General features: G+C 47.0%; 7 protein-coding genes across 7 annotated transcripts; 3 read left to right on the top strand and 4 right to left on the bottom strand.

Annotated features, from left to right (window-relative positions):
- Nucleotides 1-932: 932 nt before the first annotated feature.
- On the bottom strand, nt 933-1,226 carry C8R40DRAFT_1062906 (uncharacterized protein; the record flags this gene model as incomplete). The annotated part of the gene is made up of 1 exon (XM_046225491.1): nt 933-1,226. A coding segment is annotated over one exon (294 nt), but the record flags the coding sequence as incomplete, so codon positions are not given.
- Nucleotides 1,227-3,106: 1,880 nt separating this feature from the next.
- C8R40DRAFT_1178205 (tRNA synthetases class II core domain (F)-domain-containing protein) lies at nt 3,107-4,182 on the top strand (the record flags this gene model as incomplete). Its single annotated transcript, XM_046232830.1, has 5 exons — nt 3,107-3,183; nt 3,234-3,679; nt 3,732-3,808; nt 3,867-3,929; nt 4,093-4,182. The coding sequence occupies 5 exons, from the start codon at nt 3,107-3,109 to the stop codon at nt 4,180-4,182; spliced, it is 753 nt and encodes a 250-aa protein (XP_046079189.1).
- Nucleotides 4,183-6,854: 2,672 nt separating this feature from the next.
- Nucleotides 6,855-8,245, bottom strand: C8R40DRAFT_1136180 (uncharacterized protein). Its single transcript, XM_046229375.1, has 6 exons — nt 8,163-8,245; nt 7,932-8,057; nt 7,805-7,905; nt 7,547-7,719; nt 7,183-7,486; nt 6,855-7,135 (listed from the first exon to the last, which is right to left on the bottom strand). The coding sequence occupies exons 1-6, from the start codon at nt 8,239-8,241 to the stop codon at nt 6,989-6,991; spliced, it is 930 nt and encodes a 309-aa protein (XP_046079188.1). The 5' UTR covers nt 8,242-8,245; the 3' UTR covers nt 6,855-6,988.
- Nucleotides 8,246-10,530: 2,285 nt separating this feature from the next.
- Nucleotides 10,531-13,918, bottom strand: C8R40DRAFT_1178203 (uncharacterized protein; the record flags this gene model as incomplete). The annotated part of the gene is made up of 5 exons (XM_046232829.1): nt 10,531-11,176; nt 11,243-11,317; nt 11,378-12,426; nt 12,526-12,879; nt 13,181-13,918. The coding sequence occupies 5 exons, from the start codon at nt 13,916-13,918 to the stop codon at nt 10,531-10,533; spliced, it is 2,862 nt and encodes a 953-aa protein (XP_046079187.1).
- A 101-nt stretch (nt 13,919-14,019) lies between these two features.
- C8R40DRAFT_1178202 (uncharacterized protein) lies at nt 14,020-14,457 on the top strand (the record flags this gene model as incomplete). The annotated part of the gene is made up of 4 exons (XM_046232828.1): nt 14,020-14,103; nt 14,185-14,253; nt 14,308-14,371; nt 14,429-14,457. The coding sequence occupies 4 exons, from the start codon at nt 14,020-14,022 to the stop codon at nt 14,455-14,457; spliced, it is 246 nt and encodes an 81-aa protein (XP_046079186.1).
- Nucleotides 14,458-19,072: 4,615 nt separating this feature from the next.
- C8R40DRAFT_1223452 (prim-pol domain-containing protein) lies at nt 19,073-20,776 on the bottom strand (the record flags this gene model as incomplete). The annotated part of the gene is made up of 7 exons (XM_046233290.1): nt 20,446-20,776; nt 20,004-20,389; nt 19,724-19,949; nt 19,476-19,668; nt 19,292-19,375; nt 19,170-19,223; nt 19,073-19,122 (listed from the first exon to the last, which is right to left on the bottom strand). Exons 1-7 carry the CDS (start codon nt 20,728-20,730, stop codon nt 19,073-19,075), a joined length of 1,278 nt encoding a protein of 425 aa, XP_046079185.1. The 5' UTR covers nt 20,731-20,776.
- A 149-nt stretch (nt 20,777-20,925) lies between these two features.
- Nucleotides 20,926-21,926, top strand: C8R40DRAFT_1178200 (uncharacterized protein; the record flags this gene model as incomplete). The annotated part of the gene is made up of 5 exons (XM_046232827.1): nt 20,926-20,979; nt 21,043-21,177; nt 21,233-21,352; nt 21,408-21,475; nt 21,536-21,926. 5 exons carry the CDS (start codon nt 20,926-20,928, stop codon nt 21,924-21,926), a joined length of 768 nt encoding a protein of 255 aa, XP_046079184.1.
- Between the last annotated feature and the right edge of the window lie 1,836 nt (nt 21,927-23,762).

Below are 23,762 nucleotides of genomic sequence, written 5' to 3'. Positions count from 1 at the left end.
GACTCGTTATCCAGAACGTGAGACTCGTTATTCAAAACGTGAGACTCGTTTTGCTCCTGAACGGTTGCTTCTAAGTAATCTACGTTCTCATACCACGAGGGCAATATTCCAGCTTGTGGTTGGAGCCATTCTGACAACGATGAACCTTGTAGCGTAGATACGAGAGATGTAGAAGGCTCAGAGGCAATGAGGTCCATGCTTGTCGAAATATCAGGTTCACTAGAAGACTGCGATATGCCATCGTACGGAAGGTCAAAAGAGGTTACATGAGTCAGGTCCGAAGAGCAACTCATTGATGCAGAGTGGGTAGCAAAGGAAACCTCTCTCTTTTCTCTGTCGTCGACATCGTCTACGGAGCTATGAAGGAATGCTTCTGTGGAGGTAGGGGTGTTGATTTTCGTCTCCAAAACGTGAGACTCGTTATGCTCCTGAACGGTTGCTTCTACGTTCTCATACCACGAGGGCAATATTCCAGCTTGTGGTTGGAGCCATTCTGACGACGATGAGCCTTGCAGCGTAGAAACGAGAGATGTAGAAGTCTCAGACGCAATGAAGTCCATGCTTGTCGAAATATCAGGTTCACCAGAAGACTGCGATATGCCATCGTACGGATGGTCAAAGGAGGTTACATGAGACAGGCCTGAAGGGCAACTCGTTGATGCAGAGAGGATAGCAGAGGGAGCCTCTATTTCTTCACCGTCTTCGAAATCTTTTGCGGAGCTATGGACGAATGCTTCTTCGGTGGTAGGGGTGTTAAAGCGAAATTTCGTCTCGGAAACGTGAGACTCGTCAAACTCCTGAATCGCTGCTTCTAATTCAAAGCCTTCTTTTCCTTGCCTTAGCAATTCAGCAATTTTATCGCGACGGGTCACGTCCTTTGCAGCGGCTACTCCAGCTTTCTGCTTCCGCTTCCTTTTGGTCCTCGGAGGAGATGGTTTGAAAGTGTAATCCGGATGTTTTCGCCTATGTTCTTCTTTGGCGATGTTTGCTTTAGCGTACCAGGTTTGTCGTTCATCTTGGGGTAAATTCTCCCAGACAACGCCAATGATCGACGACAATTTTCTGGGGTCTCTTTCTACGTTTGCAGGAACCCGTTGACTTGCGACGAACCACGCCCGGAAGAGCATAAATGCATTCGGAGGCCGACCGATATGAGTCTCTGAATTTTTCTTCAATTGCGATGGCGATCGATCGAGTTTAGGCGACCGAGACTGCGAAGAAGGCATTTCCGTTTTTGAAGAAGGAATTTTCATTGTTGAGGAAGAAAGTCTCGGTTTTGATGAAGAATTGGAAGAACCAGCAGGAGCGGGGGTTGTAGTAGACGAAAACTCAAAAGGAGTTATGGGCTCCGTCCACAGGAAACCTTCCCCTACAGGAAGGGGTGCAAAACTCAGTTTCCACTGGCAACAGATCGAGTACAATTGAATATCCTTACCGTCTGCAGTCGTGCGCCGTGGATTCTTGCGCCTCCCAAGTATAAACGCGAAATTCATCGAAGGTAAAAACCACCGTACGAGCGATTATTGTGTGGTCATGGGACAAAGGATGCCACCAATATTTCGAGCCCTTTAAAAGTGGCCGTAAGCTGTCCTTCGCTCTTGATGCACGAGTCATTCCTTAGGCAACTGTGTAAGTAAGTAAGTATCCTGAGGTTCTTGGACTTACAATTGACGCACGGACCAGATCTGGCCCCCTTCTCTATTGACGCACGGACCAGGTCTGGTCTCTTTCTGTATTGACGCACGCACGGGCCAGTTCTTATTTGGATCAAATGAAGGAAGTTGCGAGTATAAGCCGCCTGGGATATTAAGTTCGTGGCGCCTGCATCTTCCTTGAATCTACGGTATTCGGATTCTTGTGACCGGCAAATCATGTCATCGCTGCCAGCGTTTCGCAGCGAAGATACCCCGAGCTTGAGAACTGTGAAGCTCCAAATCATCTGCATGTTGTGGAAAAGCCATTCTCCTTCCCCGTTATCATAAGGATTTCGGTGCATGAGAAGAAGGTAAGTTTAATTCTTCAACCAGAAGAAGGGCATCATCCCAAGAGAGGTACTTCGGTTCAGGACGGTATTGATTACCGCCCTTCTGAGAATCAAATCCGATCCACTTGTATTGGGGTAAGAAGATGTCATCCCAACAGCAATTCACCACCGCCTCAAGCCCGGAAATACGAATCACCACGGTAAGTCGCGCCATTTGTTAAATTTCCTTATTCACCTCGTAACAGGCGACCCACTTCCATCCAGCAATGACCCCAAAATCGTTGAAGTCCAAAGACCTCCAGGAGTCTGACGTGATGATTTGCCGTGCACGAGTACCTCTCCAAGCCGCTGGCGGAAAATTAGTGTCCTCGATTCGGGCGAGCACAGATCGTTTTGGGGAAGCCAAAACTAAGCATTACTTTTCGAAGCCTCCATACCACAGAGGTCAACAGACCCCAAACAGACCGTGATGATTTGCTTGTCCGGCTGCATTTCTTGTCGAATTCTACGTGTATCTGTATGTTGGAGTCAGGAGTTCTGTAACAATAGCAATTCCCCTTGAATTATGAGATTAGTCCCTAAGAGAATTGCAAGCACAACGAAGACGAATCCCGATGGTAAAAGCGCGTTGATAGGTCAATTCGACCTCGGTAGGACGGTCGTCAGCGTTCGCATTCCATGCGTATCGTTTAGGTTGTGTTACTATCATGTTATTCTGAAACAATTATCCCATTGTCTACATTACCAGCTACTGCCAGATTGACGTCAAAGAAAAAATCTGTCAAAAACGAGGCACACCTTGAACAGAAATGTTTGTAGAGAGGTTCTCCAACGAGCTCGTCGCCTCTGAATGAAGTTCTAATCATAAATTATGATTCGTTGCTAGTGTAGAGGCGAATTCGTGCATGACCTCCAGAAAGCAAATGAAATCTTCACTCTGTACGACACAGAGTAAGGGGGTGAGATTGAGCACGTCGGTCCGAGTGATTACTGTAATATTGGTAAATGTACAACAAAGGACACAATGAATATGGGTAGAGATGAATTCTTGAACAGCGTCTATACAACGGATGCAAGTTTTTGACAAACTGATACGAAGAAATTGTCAACGGATGAATTCGCATGGCAAAGCAACACCCTCACAAGGATAAAGGAACTGCTCTCTGGAAAACTCATTTGTTGAACCTGGCAAGTTTGAAGTAGGTTTGAGTTGTGTAACCGTCCAGCGTCTTTCAGCGCTTACAAGTAGCCAACGGGCGCCTAAAGCTGGTATCAACATTCTCCTGCAAAGGTTCACCCTTCCTCCGGAGCCCTCATATTACAAGCGTGTTTCCACTGTCCATGAACATGGTGGCTACGGATCCACTGGCTACCGTGCGCCTTGGTCACACGAAGAGTCTAGTAAACTTCTTTTGCGAACGCACACCACCGCATCTTCCACATTCATGCTGTACAAACTCGCCGCTCGCTGTCGCGGAGAAGAGGTCGAAGGAGACGAAAATGAGTTTACACATGGCGCAAAGGCTACTCCTAACCTTGGTGAAACTTCTGCAGACGATGGTTTTCGACCTGCAAAGCTATTCAGTATCGATCGGGTCTTCAGAAATGAAACGATGGACGCTACGCATCTGGCCGAATTCCATCAAGTAGAAGGGGTCGTCGCGGACAGAGGACTAACTCTCGCTGACTTGATCGGTGAGGTGAATCCTTCTATGTATCTTATAGTTATTGATTGTACATCGTGTAGGTTTCATGAGAGTCTTTTTCAAAAAAATGGGTATAGAAAAAGTGCGCTTCAAACCAGCATACAATCCTTATACAGAGGTCAGAAATTTCCGGGCCAGTCGAAAGTTCATTCTAACAATTTTCTGCCTTGGAACAGCCTTCGCTCGAAATCTCGCTTTCCATCCCATGCTCAACAAATGGGTCGAGGTCGGCAACAGTGGTATGTTTCGGCCTGAAATGCTGGAACCGATGGGCTTCCCGAAGGATGTGCGAGTACATGGGTGGGGGTTGAGTTTGGAGCGACCTACAATGATTCGGTTAGCTCCTTTCAATTCCTGTATTTCCTTCACCAAGCCCATTTTTTTCTATCTTTAACGCTCCAGATACCCGTCTTTGTCGCCCTGAACCTGTCCTACCCTGGTTCTTCCTCTCCTTCAGCCCCACGACCCACTTCTCGTCGTAACCAGAAGTGATATCTAACCCTAAGTTCTTTCGGGCTGCTGCATATCCTTATATTCTCTCTTTAATATGTTCGTACGCCAATCTAACTGTAGAGTAACAGTTCCAGAGGTCGTGTACTTGGAGTCTTCACGTCGAACGTTCTTTGTCTTGGCTCTGGCGCGAATTTGGCTCTCTCAGTACACCGAAACACTTGCCTGCGATAATTCCTTTCACCATCCTATATCGCCTCTCCAGAATGTGTTCTATTTCGCGTTGTTTCTACCACCGACTTCTCGCACAGAGTCTAGCCTGTGTCGTCTCGGGACCCCTTTCTCCTTCTCTCATCCCCGTACAGAACGCTGCCTTTGGTGGGTATTCTTTCATGCGAGAGCGGTATTTAAAAGGGAAGACGATGCGGGAAATACTTGTACTTGCACTCGCGTCATGTTAGACACACGTGTTGAGCACTAGAGGGCGTCGCGGGACCTTGCGGATAACAAATGGGAGGAGGAGCATGGTCACGTACACTACGAACTCGGATCGAACCTTATTTGCCTGGCTCAGTGGCTCTCGCACAGACATCTTTGATGTTAGAATTGACCATCTTACTCCAGCAAGGATGTTTTCGGCGCCAGGCAATCCGTCTGGTTGATTCTACACTATCCTCTCGGCGTAACACGAACTCAGACAAGCACACGCACCGGAAATCAGCAGTCTAGGTCTCCCTGACCTTTCGCTGGACTCAGCTTGCTCGACATTTTGTCAAACGAGTCATAGTCCAGACCCCGGCAGCAGTTTGACCATCTTTCCTCTGCCGTGGGCCACTTCAATCTCTCTTTGGTCTCAGTCTGTGTCCTGTCATAGCAAATGGTCGGAGGAGAGGTCCCAGAAGCCGGCGCGCATCGGAAACCCGGTTGGTGATCAGCTACCAGGGGATCATAGGACGTGGATTGGGCTGACATGGACATGAAGGGTCCCGAACAGAAAAACACACTTGGAGGAACCACTTGACAGATGACGATGCTTGTTTGATGGGTGTTTAGCTCTCACACAAGCTTGATGTAGTGGTACATCCAGCAATTGACTTTCTGAGCGCGGTCTTTGTGAGTACGACTATTGTTCAATGTTCCTGGTTTACCTCGGCAGGTTTATCCGCCCCCAACTTCGCGTCCTTTTCATGACAGAAAGGCCGACTGCGGTGTTATTCGCCACGATCCGAATAGCTTGTTCCCACCTCGTTCAACGAGGTTTCGGACAACATCGTTCGTGTTGGGAAGTGACTCTTCGGCAAGCTTTGGTGCTGATCAAGGGTTCTGCTCATGCTGGAGTAGGTGATCTGCATTCTTCTCAGTCTCACACTGCAAAGTCCTGCTTGTGGCTCTTGTCGCATTCCTTTCGATTGTTCTTCGTCGCGCTAGTTTATTCTCGAACGCGTTTACTTCCTCCGGTCCAGGGTATGGCTTCTTATGATCCAGCATATGTTGTGCACCTTGTTCCGTGTTTCTACCAAGCCCAGAAGTTTGCTGCTAGAATGAAAGGTTTCATGTGGACTTGTCGGACGGCCGTCTCCGTTTGTGAAATACAACTCCTTTGGGATGTAGTAATAGAGGTTCTTCCAGCCTCGAGTGCAGTTGGCAGATGTCAGTCGTCCGATAGTTCGTTGGAATCCCTAGTTTTGGTTCAGCACTCTGGTGTGTCGGTGGTTCACAGCTTGGTTGCCTCTTCGCTGGGGAAGACTCCATTCCTCTTTGGTTCCGTTGTAGATGTGATGCATCTAGTTTTTGCCCGTACAGGAAGACGAGTGACGGTGAAAGTGGGAGGGACTCTTTGTTGGAGAGCAGTTGACTGGACGTCTTTTTGAAGACGAGGAATTGCGTGATTCACGAAACATCTCTGCATGAATCTACCTTGGTAAAGCTGTGCTGGTTTCATACATCCCTTCACTGCTCTGCGAGAGTAAGAATGATCGTTGGTTGATGACTCTCAAGTTGCGAGTGTGGTTGGAAACCTACTAGTTGTTTCGACTGGTAGGGACTACATAGGAGCAGGAGCGACTGGACGGTCGTGGTTCGAGGTCCTTCGGACCACATTGTAGCGGGGGTTGCCTACCAATGGCTTCGAGAGTGGTTTGACCTGTACCTTGGTTTTCCTTCAAAGGAATAATTGACGTGGTCGTGCTTCGGATGCCGACGAATGTCAATTCTGGGTGGTCTTGGGGAGGACATTAATGTCCAAAGATCCCACTGTATAGGCTTCCATAATTTTTTATCCTGCTTTGCTTTCGTTGCAAATTTGACTTCAGTCAATCTACTTATGTAGTACTCTGGAGGTATGGTCGGTAGTAAATGAGGTATTGAGGGACCGACATCATTTCCCATACTCTCCTCCTAGTGGGACCCGTGTTCGGACAGAGTCGCGTACCTATGATCTATCCCTAGTGCTGTTTGCGCAGCAATCCCCGACTGTATCAGGTATTACAAGCGCCTCATTGAAAGACGAACTTTCTGAAATAACTTTACCCCACAAATCAGAGTTGCTGTTATTGCTTGAGACCACATAGTCAGGGATCTAGTGCCGCGCTTGCACGGCAAATCCCCGACTCTGAGCAATCTCATTAAGCTCATACGGTCATACATTGATCTATATGTCTCCCAGTGCATTTCGCCATAGGAGAAAGGGTAGCTACATTCTATAAAGGGGGTGGGGAGAGTCCGAACCTGACCTGGATATGTAACAATCGATTAGACTATCTTAATCTATCTAGATATATAAGAAGCACAAAACCGTCTATAAGTTTCTCAAAAGCAGAACGAAATATAAAAAATCCAGAAATAACCCCTAATTGGCGTGTCCGTTCACACCATTCACAGTAGGCGACTGCGATTCACCGCGTGCACCTATGGCCTGCTGGGCATTCCTACTAAGCACTTCCAGCAACGGCTGAACCCTTACCGAAACCTCATGGGTCACTTTCGTCGCCTTCTCCTTATCGACACATTCTACGCTGTCATAACGCTCCGTAGCTAGGACACTGTCGAGGCAAGGTGGTTCGACAATTTTGCGTAGGTAGCAGAGGCTGATGAAGCTTGAGCCTGAAGCACAGAGGATAGTTCTGCATATCTCTGTTGAACCTGCGGAGGGAGTTGAGCGGTCGGATCTTTTATGGTTTTCGAGGCCGAGGCTTGCAGGGAGGCAGAGAGAGAAGCGGCTTGGGATTGAAATTTCCCGAGTTCAGCGATCATATTTTCCGAGACGGCTTGCAATTTAGCTTGGACATTCGAGAGGGATGATGAAGCCGTGTTACTGAGACTACGAGCAGTCTCCGTAGCGCGTTGGCTATGAAACGTTGTGATGAAAATCAATAATGTAAGGAAACGATAGGATCAAATAACATACACAAGAACAGAGTGAGCCTGAAGTTGTGTCATTTGCTCGTTGGCATAAGATTGGAGCTGGTCTCTGAGACGAACGGAGAGCTCAAGCGCACGTGAATACTCCGAAACATGAGCTTCCTTGTCGGCTGAGGTACCATTTTCCTGGGTACCAGAGTCAATCCGGTTAACGGCGACCTCTAGATAATCCACAATCGGAGCAAATCTGTGCAAAACAGACAGAGATAAGGTTCTGAAACAACTGCCAAAAGAGAAAACTAACCTTATCAATATCGTGAGCGATAACACCGGCACTTTCCCGCCTTTCCCTAACATATTCACCTACATCTTTCTGCCTGTTCTGAACATATCCCATCACATCCTCTGGTGTTGTGTTGTAGTAAACGCACTAGGATACGTCTTCTGTACCATATCTACAGCTAGATTGGCGTAAGAGTCCCCACGGACGATGAGTGGCGCCAAATGTGTTTGGAGCGGCTCCGTGAGCTTATAGGCAGAATTGGACAATCCCAAAGCTGTAGAGTACGGTGAAAACGTGTGTATGTGTTTGTAGATAAGGTATCGTTGACTATTTCGAGCTAGGATGAGATAAGAGGAATAGAACTTATTCGGGAGATCACTGTGAGTTCTGGAGGGTGGGTAGAGGGGGGACGAAGAAGGCATTGGAATGCTGGAAGTTTCTGTCTGAGTGGAAGACATGGTGAACAAAGAAAATGTTATCTGTTTCGCTACATTTATTCAACGACACTTTCATGTGAAATTTGAGTGAATTTATTTCGATACGCTCGCGACCCTGGATCGCGACACTGCCTGGCTTGACCACTCGAACATACCAGAATCGAAATAGCTCTCTTCGAAATGAGTCGTTTGCTGTCGCCTCTCAGAAGTAATAGAAAAGCTCAGAAACGATTATGCTCTGTTTCATCCGAATGGAACTGCCCGTTGACCCAGCAGTAGAGACACCTGTTCAAAACTACTGACTCCAGAATCTTACTGAACTCCCTAAGTTGTTCCTCACCAGCGTCGAATTCGAATTGAGAACTGCAGCATTGGCGGTTACTGAATCTGGGATGAGTTCAGTGGGATTAAGAGAATTGTCTGGGGCAAGTTTCTTGTCAAATGGAGGGACGTCGACAGCGGTAGAGAGAGAAAGCTGTCTATTGTACAGTTAGATGGAAGAACGAGACGGACGGAATACACACGTACGAGGGATAACTTCTCGCAGTTTGAGCAAAGCTCTCCATCGAAGGTTGTGCACGATGCACGAATGAACTTCTCTATTGAAGGCAGCTAGCGCCATTGGTAGACACCCAACGGTTTCAAGAAAGAGGTTCATCTACCGACATGATCTATAGCGGAGGAAAAGGTAGTCGAGTCCATGGGCAGTGACAGGGAGCGGGTAATCCGTCGCGTCCAGTTCGAGCTGCCTCTTGGTAATAATTGAGTAGCTCCCTCGGATCCTCGTGAACAACCGCGAACGGAGAGATAATCGATACCTTGCCCGGAAGCTTGCGTAGCAATAATTCACCTATGCTCAGGAGTTGTCCCGGTTCTCCAACGCCTCTATGATTCCTCGTTCTCATTGGTACCCACCTCTGGTATATATAGGAAATCTGAGAGCATCTTTTACATCCTAGCTTCCTTCAAAGTCGAAATGAAAATTATGCCCGGTAAGGTGACCCATATTCTTGGTTTCTGTCTCTCGCTCTGCAGCATATATTTCGTCTCCCACCATATCGACGAATTTCATCTACAGGTTCAGCGTCGTTGACATCCAATGGCTTCAAGAATTACAGGCGTTGAGCGAGGCATCAAGGAGCCGGATAGGAGGGTGATAGGGGCTGAAAAATGGATGACGTTAGGAAAACTTTGGAAGCAGGCTCGAAACTCGGTGTCCGATGCTATCTTGTGAGCCTCGTCGATGAAAATCCGCTTGAGACGCTGACAAACCGCATCACAGGTAATTCAATGAAGGAATTCGTCAGACCCTGTCTTGTGGGCAGACACCAGGATGAGCTGAGCCGTGTGTTCATCGTAAAAGTACTCGCGCCAAACTCCCCCGTCTATACCTCGTTCGAGAAGTCGGTGTCTTGGATCTTGAAAGAGAGCTGCCCCAGAGGACTGACCGCGACGAAAAGATAATGGGGAAATAGGAACGGTGCACCAAAAATTGCAAGACTTTCTCCCCCCCAGTCTCGATGATCCCAGATATATGTAGATGTAGGACGTGACAAGGTGCGTGCGTTGATCGATGCAGAGTTTAACTAGAGGATGATGGAGCGGGGCGGGGAGGAGACTGCGGCGGTACTTATAGATACCAGTTGCTGAGGCAGAGGTGGGAGCGGGGACGCGAGTGGTGGAAATATTGAGGATGCAGGAGACGTTGTAGACAAGGAGGAAGAGTCGGATGACAGAGACGGGGGATCTCTTCAATCCTCCATAGAAGGGTTGATCGACACCAGTAGCATCCCGATTGGCACGATACCGCGACGCGCGCCCACCTTTACACATAAGAACCCTTCCTCAGTGAATCGTCCAAGAAGTCGACCTCCAGAGGCAATAGTTGCTCGCTGAAGAGACGTTCAATGCTCTTAGGGGTTCGGGAAGATGTTCTGAGTACGCTTTCGGTGTCCCTTCTTCACTTGGAATAGTCTCAAGCTCGCTGGGGCACATTTCTGCAGTTTATTTTGGACCTCGGTTCGTCCAGGGTTTCTTCGAGAGTTGCAAGGACGTCAAGTTCGATGCTAGCAGCGGATATGCAATGGATTTTATAGGTGGAGGAGCTAAGAACTATCACGACTTCTTCAAGTTCTTGGAAGAAGAAAAGGACATGGGGAGTCCATTCCAGATTAACTTTCCATCCACTTCAACACCGTCTTTTACGCCGCGCAGTCCTTCACCGAGGAATTGCAGTGATAATGACTTGGCCTCTCAGTGTACCTGCATCGACTGTCCTTCTATTTGTCCTGTTCTTCCAGACCTTCCGGACTATGCCGTTGTTGGTTCCGTGATAAGTTCAGGGATAGTTTTGGATGCGATAGACCCTTCGCTGGCGGTAGTATATTCAGAGGCGATAGAAGGAAGAGACTTGAACGATGCTTCAGAAGAAGGTGTACGAGTTGTGAGGTAATCTGAACTGCCTTGTGAAGCGGTGACAAAGTTTTCACCATTGCTGCTCAACTCCCTATCTGAGTCCGACGAAGAAGAAGGGTCAGAAGGCATTGGTGTGCTTCCCGACATCCACGGCGACGTAGAAGTGTATGTCATTCGACTCGTTAGTTCTGAGAGATCAGACGATGGGCAGACGTCGTATCCAGTTTCGCTTGACTTAGTCCCACTGAGAGGTCCACTTGGAGTCTGGCTATCAGAACCTGAAGCCGGTGTATAGCTCCCGCTTGCACTTTCATCATTTTCTTTCTCGCTACTCTCCTCCGAAGGCTGATACCCACTGTTGCTACCACTGCCGCTGCCTCCACTTGACGAATAACTCCTTGTGGTACCAGTCCTTCTCCTCATCGCAGCCGTACGATTCAGAGCACTCCGAGAAGGAGATGTAGGCGGGTAGGATGAAGATGTGCTGCTTCGAGTATATGGGGAGGAATAAGTGGCGGTTGAGGTATACGGCGAGCCCGTGCTAGGCATTTCGAATCAGTTAGAAAGCTGAGAACAGAGGATGGAAGGAAACAGCATAACAGCATACCCAGTGTATGAAGAGCCAGTCATTGTGTAAGGCGGTCCTGTCGTTCCTGTATAGGGTGAGTATGTTGATCCAGTTCTATAAAGTGATTTGGTATTAGCCTGTAAATCATAATGTGGATATGGACCGGATACTAACCCTGTGCAAGGCAAGCCACTATGAGAGCCTGATCCGTATCCAGTTCGGGACTCGTAGTCGTCAGTTGTAGAAGTTCTGCCGGTGCCGGTTACAGCGGTAGTCGCAGACCTGTTCTCTGAATTTGGACCAGACGCTGCATATGAATCCGAACTAGGTCCGGTGTAAGAGCCACTTCCAGAATAGGAGGCATATGTTCCTACTCCAGTGCCAGTGGTACAAGTATATCCAGTATATCTCGTTGACTCTGTGACTCTTGTCCCGCTATCAGTACCACTATCACCCGAAGACCACCTTCCTGTCCTAGTATACGTATCAGTTGTCCCAGTTCCTATGATTCCACTACTGGTCAGCCCAATAAACGTCCTTGTCCCTGTGCCTGTACCGGTGTGCGACGAATACGACTCAGCTGATGAATACACTGAGTTGCGCGGTGCACTGCTACTGATACCTGCAGTGAAAAACTGGTCGTCGCTCTTGTCATTTAGGCCGGATGACCGGTTGCTCTGTAATGCATCACTGCCAAGGTCCGTCATACTCCCGCTCCTTCGTAAACTCATCCAGGTGCTAGTTGGACGACTAGGAATGGCGCGGGAGTCTCCGGGATATACATACTCGTCGCCATCAATTACAGTGTCGTCGATGGTGCGAGAGTGGTGTGAAGAAATCAATCTTGGTGGCCTGAGTCGTGCTCCGCTTCCAGACGATGATACTGAAGGAGACGAAATAAGGGAATGATACCGTCCAGTACCCGATGAAGATGAATGTCCTCGCGTGCCGTCCAATTCTGAGGCATATAAATCATCTTCCGCCATAGACAATTCAGGAATATCAGGAATGTCAGACATTGGAGGGACGTAGACAGTACTACGACTCCCGGTTCTGCTACTCGCAGTAGAAGAGACACTCGAATTCGAATCTATTGATATGATGGTCCAGATCGAGCCAGGGGGAGAACCAGAGCGTCGGTCGATAGTACGAGTGAGGTGAAAGAAGAAATAACGGATGGTGCACGAGAGAGGGACGGTGTCGGAGGTGCATTTATCGCTTCCCTGTAAGAGAATGAGAATAACGACGGAGTTGATAACTGATCGGATAACCTACCAGATTCTTTCGGTCCATCTTAATCGCTGTACTAAACTATCACACACCAACCTCTCTACGCCATCGCCATAAACCATCCAGAATGGTACCAAGGACTCCATCAGCCCAGTGTCAGCTCCAGTGTCTTGCTCTCTAGCAGCAATTGCTCCAACGTCATCTCTAGCACGGGGATGACTTAGGCTAAGAGCGCTCTCAACCGCAAAACAGTTGACGAGGTCCAATTGTACGACAGCGCGGCCCAACGGCGCCCGACCAGTAGATGGGCCAGGTACAGATTGAGTAGTAGGAGCCAACCATGACAACAGAAGTGTATGACAATAAAGTAATGCTTGACATCGCTGCCATCGATAAGGAGGCTCTGCATGAACATTGAGGTAGTATAGAGTTCCAAGATGAAGTGGCTGTGGGAAATATATGAGGCGAAAGACAGTAATGGGGTAAAAGATATTAACTGACTGTCTATGTCCCGTTTCCGCCCAAAAAATTTCCCAGTTCGCTTATATCAATACTACCTCCGTTGCTGCCATTACTCGTTCGTTCCCCCTCACTCCCGCCCAATGATCTAGCACTAGCTCTCTTTCCGCTCGCTCTCCGGCGAAGTTCGAAAAGCCCCCCCGTTATCGGCTCCACCCGAATCCCGTGGAGGTTGACCTTCCCTCCGTCCACGAGCATCCGGAGTAGGGGAAACGCTCACAACCTCACCTCTGGAATTTTTTGGGCCATCATTGCGTGTGGGTGTACAATGTTTCGAACCTTCGTTAGAGGGCTTCTTGGAGAACCTTCCGATTTGGTTGGTCGGCGAAGAGAAGAGGTAGGAGTAGTTTGAGTCGGTTCGGAACTTCCGGTGATACCTGTAACTGTACCTGTACCAGTTTGGGTTGTGGTGAATGCAGAAGGAGAGAAGGTGCTTTGCATAAACATGCTCTGAGTTTTCGTGAACGTGGAAGGCGTGTAAGATGATCCAGTGGCAGTGAACGGTCTATCCGGCGGCGATAACAATGTCGAATAAAACAAGTTACCGGGTGTCTGTGACCTCTTCAGCGAAGAATTGTTTTTTGTTGGCGACGGAGATCTTGAAGAAGAACCAGATTCAAATAAGCCTATGAGCTGGTTCGCTCGTCCAGGAGGCGGCAAGTCGCTCGAATCGGTAGACGACTGACTGTGTCGACCTGCGCCTGAGGAAAGAAAAGCTGATCTGGATCGTACAGGAACACTCGTTGCATAGGAAACACCGGAAACAGGGCGGGACTCCGTGCCTTCCGTTCTCTCTGTTATATGACTCAGTCGCATCCAGGGGGCATTCGACGATGGAGGATAGGAAGATTGGAGAGAAGAAGATCCTGCGGTAGACTTAGGGCTGAACCTGTGTCTCCCCCTGGGCTGAACAGAGACGGTAACGATACAAATGAGGGGGATCATCCGAATGTTATTCAATTCCATCTTTTTTTTTTCTGCCAATTTCATCAAACACTGTTATAACTTCGTGTTTCTCAAAGTTAGCCTGTGGGACATTTTTCGGGCCCGTGACTGCGATATTGGCAATGTGGTGGAAGAAGAGATGTGGGTTCGCCTTGGGCTTGTTTGCTACCGCATCTTCCATTGGGGGAACAGTAATCCCTATTGTGGTGAGGAGGCCAAGCTCTACTTTCTAGCCACAGCTCTACCTAGAGCTCTACCTCTACCTCTACCTCTATTTTGTTTTGTAGAGCCCTGTTTTCGCTGTTGTGAAAGCTCTGGAAAGCTCTGGTGGTGAGGAGTTTGATCCCGAAAGTCAGGTGCGTGGGCATTCGTCTAGATGTATGATCATTCATCCCATATTTCTTGCTTAGATTTGCATGGGCCGACCACATCGTCGGATTCATTCTATTTGCAGGTTTCACTGCAGCGAATCTCGTGAGTTTTCGCAATATCTTTCGCCACAAATGCTGATCATGCAATTGCATTACCTAGACCCTGAAGCGAAGAATATTGCTTCTTAACACAAACTGACAGTCGGCACAAGAAAACTGCAGGACGGTTACGGCACACGATCAGTGTTTGATCGGAAATCAGGTGACAGTCCGGGAGCGGATAAGTTGGCCGGGAAGGGATCGGAGAGACTGGGCGGGAAACATGTAAGGACAATGGTCGGGAGAACACAAGAGGTGTTGGAAGTTGTTTACATGCCTGAGTTAAGGTACTGCTTGCTTGCTTGAGAATTCAGTTGGGGGTGTGAGAGGATGTATTTTAGGCCCCTTGACAGAAAATGAACAAGTAGGTAGTGTGAGTAGTGAAGATATGGATGGATGTTGAATGGTCCAGAATTGAGTCTGGAGCATTCAAGAGTGGATGTGAGGTCAACAAGCATGAATTGAGTGAGTAGAATACTCTTCAATGAGATTGCAGAAAGGTGAGAAATATTCATTTGGTAAAAAGAACACCATAACAACACAGGGTGTATAGTGCAGTGAACAGGTAATCACACAACACTAGCACTGGTCATATGCTGCATTCAATGGTTTAGTAGTCAGCCTAGTGTCTCTGGGAAGGTAGTTGAGGCTACGGGGCCAGAATTAAGTCAGGGGAACACTTCCTGATGTAATGGCACAAGGCTGAGAAATATTGGTGTGGAAGTAACCACACCACACCGGCACTGGTTGTATACTGCATCAAATGGTCTAGAATGTCACCTGCTGGCTCTAGGAAGGTAGTTCACCCGCCTGAGCTGAAATCAAGCCTGGGGAATATCATCTGATTTAATGCCACACAGCTGAGAAATATTGTTGAGCGCACCACACTGGCACTAGTCGTATACCGCATCGAATGGTCTAACAATTGATCTGCTGGCTCTGGGAAGGTAGTTCACCCTCCTGAGCTGCAATCAAGCCTGGGGAATATAGTCTGAATTAATCCCACACAGCTGAGAAATATTGTTGTGGGAGTGAGCGCACCACACTGGCACTGGTCGTATACCGCATCGAATGGTCTAACAATTGATCTGCTGGCTCTAGGAAGGTAGTTCACCCTCCTGAGCTGAAATCAAGCCTGGGGAATATCATCTGATTTAATCCCACACAGCTGAGAAATATTGTTGTGGGAGTGAGCGCACCACACTGGCACTGGTCGTATACGGCATCAACTGGCCTAGAAATTGATCTGCTGGCTCTAGGAAGGTAGTTCACCCTCCTGAGCTGAAATCAAGCCTGGGGAATATCATCTGATTTAATCCCACACAGCTGAGAAATATTGTTGTGGGAGTGAGCGCACCACACTGGCACTGGTCGTATACGGCATCAACTGGCCTAGAAATTGATCTGCTGGCTCTGGGAAGGTAGTTCGACCTCCTGAGCTGAAATCAAGCCTGGGGAATATAGTCTGAATTAATCCCACACAGCTGAGAAATATTGTTGTGGGAGTGAGCGCACCACACTGGCACTAGTTGTATACTGCATCGAAGGGTCTCGAAATTGATCTGCTGGCTCTGGGAAGGTAGTTCACCCGCCTGAGCTGAAATCAAGCCTGGGGAATATCATCTGATTTAATGCCACACAGCTGAGAAATATTGTTGAGCGCACCACACTGGCACTAGTCGTATACCGCATCGAATGGTCTCGAAATTGATCTGCTGGCTCTGGGAAGGTAGTTCACCCTCCTGAGCTGAAATCAAGCCTGGGGAATATCATCTGATTTAATGCCACAAAGCTGAGAAATATTGTTGTAGGAGTGAGCGCACCACACTGGCACTAGTCGTATACTGCATCGAATGGTCTCGAAATTGATCTGCTGGCTCTGGGAAGGTAGTTCACCCTCCTGAGCTGAAATTAAGCCTGGGGAATATCATCTGATTTAATCCCACACAGCTGAGAAATATTGTTGTGGGAGTGAGCGCACCACACTGGCACTGGTCGTATACCGCATCGAATGGTCTAACAATTGATCTGCTGGCTCTAGGAAGGTAGTTCACCCTCCTGAGCTGAAATCAAGCCTGGGGAATATCATCTGATTTAATCCCACACAGCTGAGAAATATTGTTGTGGGAGTGAGCGCACCACACTGGCACTGGTCGTATACGGCATCAACTGGCCTAGAAATTGATCTGCTGGCTCTAGGAAGGTAGTTCACCCTCCTGAGCTGAAATCAAGCCTGGGGAATATCATCTGATTTAATGCCACACAGCTGAGAAATATTGTTGAGCGCACCACACTGGCACTAGTCGTATACCGCATCGAATGGTCTCGAAATTGATCTGCTGGCTCTGGGAAGGTAGTTCACCCTCCTGAGCTGAAATCAAGCCTGGGGAATATCATCTGATTTAATGCCACAAAGCTGAGAAATATTGTTGTAGGAGTGAGCGCACCACACTGGCACTAGTCGTATACTGCATCGAATGGTCTCGAAATTGATCTGCTGGCTCTGGGAAGGTAGTTCACCCTCCTGAGCTGAAATTAAGCCTGGGGAATATCATCTGAATTAATCCCACACAGCTGAGAAATATTGTTGTGGGAGTGAGCGCACCACACTGGCACTGGTCGTATACCGCATCGAATGGTCTAACAATTGATCTGTTGGCTCTAGGAAGGTAGTTCACCCTCCTGAGCTGAAATCAAGCCTGGGGAATATCATCTGATTTAATCCCACACAGCTGAGAAATATTGTTGTGGGAGTGAGCGCACCACACTGGCACTGGTCGTATACGGCATCAACTGGCCTAGAAATTGATCTGCTGGCTCTAGGAAGGTAGTTCACCCTCCTGAGCTGAAATCAAGCCTGGGGAATATCATCTGATTTAATCCCACACAGCTGAGAAATATTGTTGTGGGAGTGAGCGCATCACACGGGCACTAGTTGTATACGGCATCGAATGGTCTCGAAATTGATCTGCTGGTTCTGGGAAGGTAGTTCACCCTCCTGAGCTGAAATTAAGCCTGAGGAATATCATCTGATTTAATGCCACAAAGCTGAGAAATATTGTTGTGGGAGTGAGCGCACCACACTGGCACTAGTCGTATACCGCATCAAATGGTCTCGAAATTGATCTGCTGGCTCTGGGAAGGTAGTTCGACCTCCTGAGCTGAAATCAAGCCTGGGGAATATCATCTGATTTAATCCCACACAGCTGAGAAATATTGTTGTGGGAGTGAGCACACCACACTGGCACTGGTCGTATACGGCATCAACTGGTCTAGAAATTGATCTGCTGGTTCTGGGAAGGTAGTTCACCCTCCTGAGCTGAAATCAAGCCTGGGGAATATCATCTGATTTAATGCCACACAGCTGAGAAATATTGTTGAGCGCACCACACTGGCACTAGTCGTATACCGCATCGAATGGTCTAACAATTGATCTGCTGGCTCTAGGAAGGTAGTTCACCCTCCTGAGCTGAAATCAAGCCTGGGGAATATCATCTGATTTAATCCCACACAGCTGAGAAATATTGTTGTAGGAGTGAGCGCACCACACCGGCACTAGTCGTATATGGCATCGAATGGTCTAGAAATTGATCTGCTGGCTCTAGGAAGGTAGTTCACCCTCCTGAGCTGAAATCAAGCCTGGGGAGTATCATCTGATTTAATCCCACACAGCTGAGAAATATTGTTGTGGGAGTGAGCGCACCACACTGGCACTGGTCGTATATGGCATCAACTGGCCTAGAAATTGATCTGCTGGCTCTAGGAAGGTAGTTCAACCTCCTGAGCTGGAATGAAGCCTGGGGGACTTTGTCTGATTTAATCCCACACACCAGACTTATGTGCTGCATTTCTTTGTTACACTCCACATTTTTGCCTCCATTTCATCTATTATTGCATCTGCCATGTTTCGCAGTCCTGCCATTCCATCTTCGTCAATGGGTAGCTTAGCATGCGGTTACCCCTTACTTTGTGTGGCACCCGCAGGATGTGTCCTTTCTTCGCTATCCCCTGATGCCAGTTGTGCTGTTTTCTGCTACTTAAACTGCCACCTATTCCTGATTTCCCACAACCAATTATATATGCTCATTGTCGTCCACATCCCCCGCTCTCTTCTTTACCCCCCATTTCATACAACATCACATTGACAGACCTCAATGACGATCTGTTGCTGGAACTCGCCACTTGCTTCACCTTATCAGACATTGCCTCATTATCTGCTGTGTCTAGATGTTTGCCTGCTACATGTATGCCTGTACTATACTGCTCAGTTAAATGTTGATCATGTGATTGTCCCGCAACGCCTCAAGCAAGGTTTGTGTCCCCAACGGGGGTAACTAGTTCAGAATTCACTGTCATATACTCATTACAATGCATTCACAGGCCCGCTACATCTGTTGCTCCAGTGTACATGCTAGTCAATGTGTCCTAGGTCCTTCCTTTCAGCCCACCATCATGATCGTGATCGTTGAATCAATCTTAGAGTCCTGTCTTTTTTTCTCTGGGCATACATTTCGTTGCCTTTGTTTCTCACATTCATTTCTCCTCCAAATCTCGAAAAGTTATGTAGGTAAGCAGAAGGGTTATAGGTTTGGAAATGATCAAAGCCTGTGTTTTATTGTAAATAGTGAGCTCGTAAAAGCTTGTACTTCGTATAGACTGCTTTTTGGTTCTTCCGACTGCAAGATCTCAGCTCCACCAATCCAATCTAATTGAGAATTATCATTGTGATGCAGACGGTCAGTAACTGTGGAGGATCTGCCTACTAAGCATTGACAACGTATATTCAAATACATTAGACGTACAGTGAGTTAATCCAGGTACAACAGGTTCAGAAATGCGTGAATAGGTGCTCATTTCTGTCATCACCAAGATAAATCTGACAGAATATTAACAAGGAATTGCTGAGTACTAAAATATAACCTACCAATCTTGGTTTGCTTCTCTTGAACATTGTTCACATATTCTTCGAACATGTCAATGTAGGGTTTGAGGGATGTCCGTTGCCAGTCTAGTAAGGCAATATCAATACCAAGATATGACAAGGACGAGCATCAAATTGTCAACCATCTCTGTGTTCCCCGCCGTATCCAACTCGGCCAATAGTTGACCTACTGTGGGCACTGTTGCGGGATCAAACTCCCTAATCCGATTAGGGTCAATAGGAACACATATTCGTCCGGTTTTGGGATGTATACAGAACGGGGCCTTCAACAAATGATTACGATGCTTTGAAACTTCAGCATCCAGTCTAGGATAAGCATATTGTAGAAGAATGTCTTCCATGGCATATCTCATGTTTTGCTGGTGAAACGAGGATAAGAACCGGGTGGTATCGTGATTCGAAAGATATACGTACTCTTGCATGCTTGTCTCTCAATGCCAATATCTCCGTTCTCATCTCGTCCCATTTTATATACGACGGACTGTTTGGCTTTTGTGACCATTTTTCACGAAGTCGCGAAGCCAACTTGGCATCAGGTATAAGAGAGAAAAGAGTTTCGTATCCTTCCTGAGAGCCAAAACAGTCTTGGTCTTGAAGGATAAGATCATCAAAAGTTTGATTAATAGCCTGGCAGGCGTCTCTAAGCGTAATAAGCATCAATCTCACAATAACGACGGCTGAAGCAACGACATACTTTAATGGAGGTGGTAGATCTTTCATGCCAAAGCGCACGTTGACTCTCTTTCCAGGTTCCTTCCCATTTTTTATGACCGTCAAGTATTCCACCATGGCCTTCCATTGATCGTCGTTCAACTCGAATGCCTCCTTGTCCGATATCCATAAATGGATACCTTGTCGACCAGAGTATACCCAGAGCAGTTTAGTGTATTCAAATTGTGCACGAATAGCTGTGTCTAGGACTTCCACGGCAATGGCAATAAACCCCCAACATCGTTTGCAGATATTAGCCTCAGAGCAGCATGTTCGAATCGGATCATAATCCGTCATATCTATATCAAACACTACTTCGCGCTTTTCCGCTCTAAAGTGAGTGGGACAAACGGTCTTCTTATCCTTTGGCTGAGTGCGAATAAAACTTAGTAAATGTAAGACAATCGACTAACTGAACGACGCACCTGAGTGGAATAAACAGGCCCTATCTCAAAACGCGATGGAGTAAGAAGACAAACATGCTTCTTCATCTTGAAGTCGCTCAAATACGAATTGTAGCGAAGATAAGCGTCGTTACGCAGAGTGAAGGCGAACTCTCGATACAGAAAAAGACGTGACTCTTTCTCTGCTCTTTCTGGCCCACGGTTCAACCATTTGAATAGTTGCTTGAAAGGATATAGTCGACGATAAAAGGTAAGCAGAACCTCTTCAGAAGCTGGGTCGATATCAATATCCGAGGAAGGTGCCATCAGTATTCCTGGCGAAATGAAATGGAACGAATGGCTTAATTGAAGACAGAATGAGTGTGACAAACACGAAATGTACATGTCACAAGTTCCCTATTTTGGACTAGGCGCCTACTTATTAGCACTGCCACCAAAACTAACATGAATACCAAACAAGCGCTGGCACTCTTCTGAGACGCCACTTTTTTTACACTCAATATGCCACCTACTCTACTATCTCGTCGCGATTCCAGTGTTGAAGTCCTCCAACTAGTTCCCAGCAATACAGGTCCTAGCAGCACCACGTGAACCTCCAAAAACAAACCTCCGAAAAAGCCACTGGTACCTCATCCGGATGTCATCGAGATATTCGATTTGGACGATGACCATTTCGCTCCTTCTGCCCTTCCGTTAAAAAGGAAGAACTCTCGCGAGCTTCAGTTAGAGCGGGAGGTAAAGAAGTTGAAGCAGGTGTGTTTCATCAATTAATCTTATCAAATTCGCAGAGGTCATCAACGGTCTGCAGGAGAACAAATTGCACAAGAACAAAGCGAATTCTTTAAGGGCAGAGATCACCAGTGTGCAAGATAAACTTACGCATTTGCTTGCCGCTTCATCGAACGCCTCATCGTCAAAGGATCATATGGTATGCCAATATCTTTCTTGTTCACAGAACAGACAACCAATAATAATGCAACTAGCCAATATCCAATGTCGAGGATAGTGTGACATGCGAGATTTGTACAATGAAAATGTGGACACCCTATATGTGTGTCACTCCCCCCACACCTTTTGTTTCTAATAATTAATCAATCCTCTTCTATTCTAGTCTGGAATGTGGGCACACTTACTGCCAATCTTGTCTGCAGGTGAGAATGTATCCCTTCACTCAGATATCTGGACCTACCCTCATTGTCATTCCACAACACGTGGCTGCAAATCCCGACTATAGTATCAACCAACCCCAACACCCTTATGGGGCCGATACATACACTGCGTACCTAGGCTTTGCTCAACATCACTATATGCACTTCCTCAGTGCGGCTACCCCACAACCCCACTACACCTGTCCACTTTGTCGCAAACAGGTGCGGAATCCCCCAGTGGAGGATTTCAATCTGAAAAAGATTGTGAGGGCTGTTGCTAGTGTGCAAGGAGAATCTAGTCCTCGAAAGGAGGAGGCGGGTTCTAGTCGAAGGAAGGGAAAAGCACCAGCTTAACAAGAGGACCCATGGAGCAGTTTCTTTCGGATTAGAACCTGAATCATTTACTCTTTAAACTTTTCAACTTGTCATTTGCATTTACATCTTCATGAATTGTCTGCGATAACTTGTCGATACTACTGTCTACATATATATGTATTGCATTGTTGGTTTGTACTACATATTCATACTTATGCGCCAACTAGATATGCCCTCTCATACAGTGTGTTGGGAGATAGTTTCCCTCTTGATGCCGATTCATTCCAAACTCACGTGATTCATCTTACCTATAGTCTTTTTCACACGTTCATCACCCTCAGCTGTTACTACCTTATTGGTTTCACACTGAGGGTGAGTATTTCATATTTGTACCTATACTCATCGATACTTACTAGCTAGTTAGTTTTGTTTTGTTTCGCTTGTTGTACAGGTACAAATCTCAGCTGTTACTACCTTATTGGTTTCACACTGAGGTTTTGTTTTGTTTCACTCATCGTACAGGATACTCGACCTCTAAGAGGTTATGGGTTCTTTCCTTTAGGTCTTGAATCTATACGTCAAATGCATAGAACCAATTTTAGCTCAATTTTTAGAGTGACGTGTTCGCTTTCACTTAACGCAATCGATACACAAATACTTGCCTCCGTGGATGTATACCGACAAAACAGGATCTCCGATGGATCTTACGGATCCTGTCCATTGCGATTGCGCTCCATTGGCATAATATCTAACGCCGGTCTCTGCACCTATCCGTCAAATATGCCATTCACCTGCATATATGCATGTTCCCAATCGCGATTGTCTATCCACTGGTCCAGGACCGGGACATTTGATCAATTTTCCTTTGTCACCTATTCTTTCTCATATAAACCATAGTTCCACGATCCCTTCTTTTCCTTCTCTTCAGACTCTTCCTCAATCCATTTCCAAAAATTGGCATCGTCATGTACCTACTTTCGCGGATAATTTACATACTCAAAACCAAACTACCTTTAATGTTTCTCGTCCTCTTCCTCCTGCACCACCTAATTCTTTTAATAACCTTCCTCAAAGTTATACTCCTAATGTTCCTCCTCCTTTCCCTTTTTTCAACTACATATGATCACCTGTCTTGGTTCCACCAGCCTCCATCGCCTCTGGACGTATCACATCTTGTATGGATTCTCCTCACGTTATTGACCGTTCTCCATTGCGAATCATCACCAACTCATCGATCTGGACCGCCTTTCTTCACCATCCATAAATTTCCACAACGATCATCAGAGCGTTCCTCCTGTCATGACGGAATTTCCCCGAGAATCATATGGAATAACTCAAAGTCAGCCTAATACCACCCATACGATTCCACCATGGTTTCCAGTTCACATTCCACCTCCACCAGAACAGTCATACTGTTACAAAGCGACGAAGGCGGGTGACTAAGCAGAACAGGGAAGCAGAGCGACTAAGCAGAACGATGGAGTGGAGTGACTGAGCAGAGCGGTAATGCGGAGCGACTAAGCAGAGCGGAGATGGACTGGTCCCAGATAATAACAGAGATATATTGAGTATCGTAGTCATAGGTAATAATAAGCATATCGAGAAGTTCAATCTAAAGTGGAGTTCGATGCTTACCACCCTTAGAAATTATGGCTACAACATACCCTGGGACACTCTCATCTCCAAGTATATCTCGAAGTTACCATCCGGCCCTCGCTATGTTTATCTTAAACAGGTCCTTGAGGAGGAATCCGATGAACCAGGTGTTGTACCGAACAGGAAACTTTTTGATAAATTCACTATTCATTTGGAAAATACCCGTAACCAAGAACTTCTGGATCTTTCTGAATCTGGGGGTGGATTGTACAACTGTTG

This window comes from Lentinula edodes, assembly GCF_021015755.1.
Source record: "Lentinula edodes strain Le(Bin) 0899 ss11 chromosome Unknown C8R40scaffold_77, whole genome shotgun sequence".
NCBI classification, from domain to species: domain Eukaryota; kingdom Fungi; phylum Basidiomycota; class Agaricomycetes; order Agaricales; family Omphalotaceae; genus Lentinula; species Lentinula edodes.
The sequence above is the reverse complement of the archived record's forward strand: the minus strand, read 5'-3'. Positions and strand labels throughout refer to the sequence as shown.

Excerpts from the sequence above, each read along its gene's own strand:
- C8R40DRAFT_1136180 (XM_046229375.1), bottom strand. The coding sequence starts at position 8,241 with ATGTCTTCCACTCAGACAGAAACTTCCAGCATTCCAATGCCTTCTTCG. Across the intron at positions 8,058-8,162 it reads CCCACCCTCCAGAACTCACA|CTTTGGGATTGTCCAATTCT; the intron begins GTGATCTCCCGA and ends CGTACTCTACAG. Across the intron at positions 7,720-7,804 it reads TCGCTCACGATATTGATAAG|GTCGCCGTTAACCGGATTGA; the intron begins GTTAGTTTTCTC and ends GATTATCTAGAG.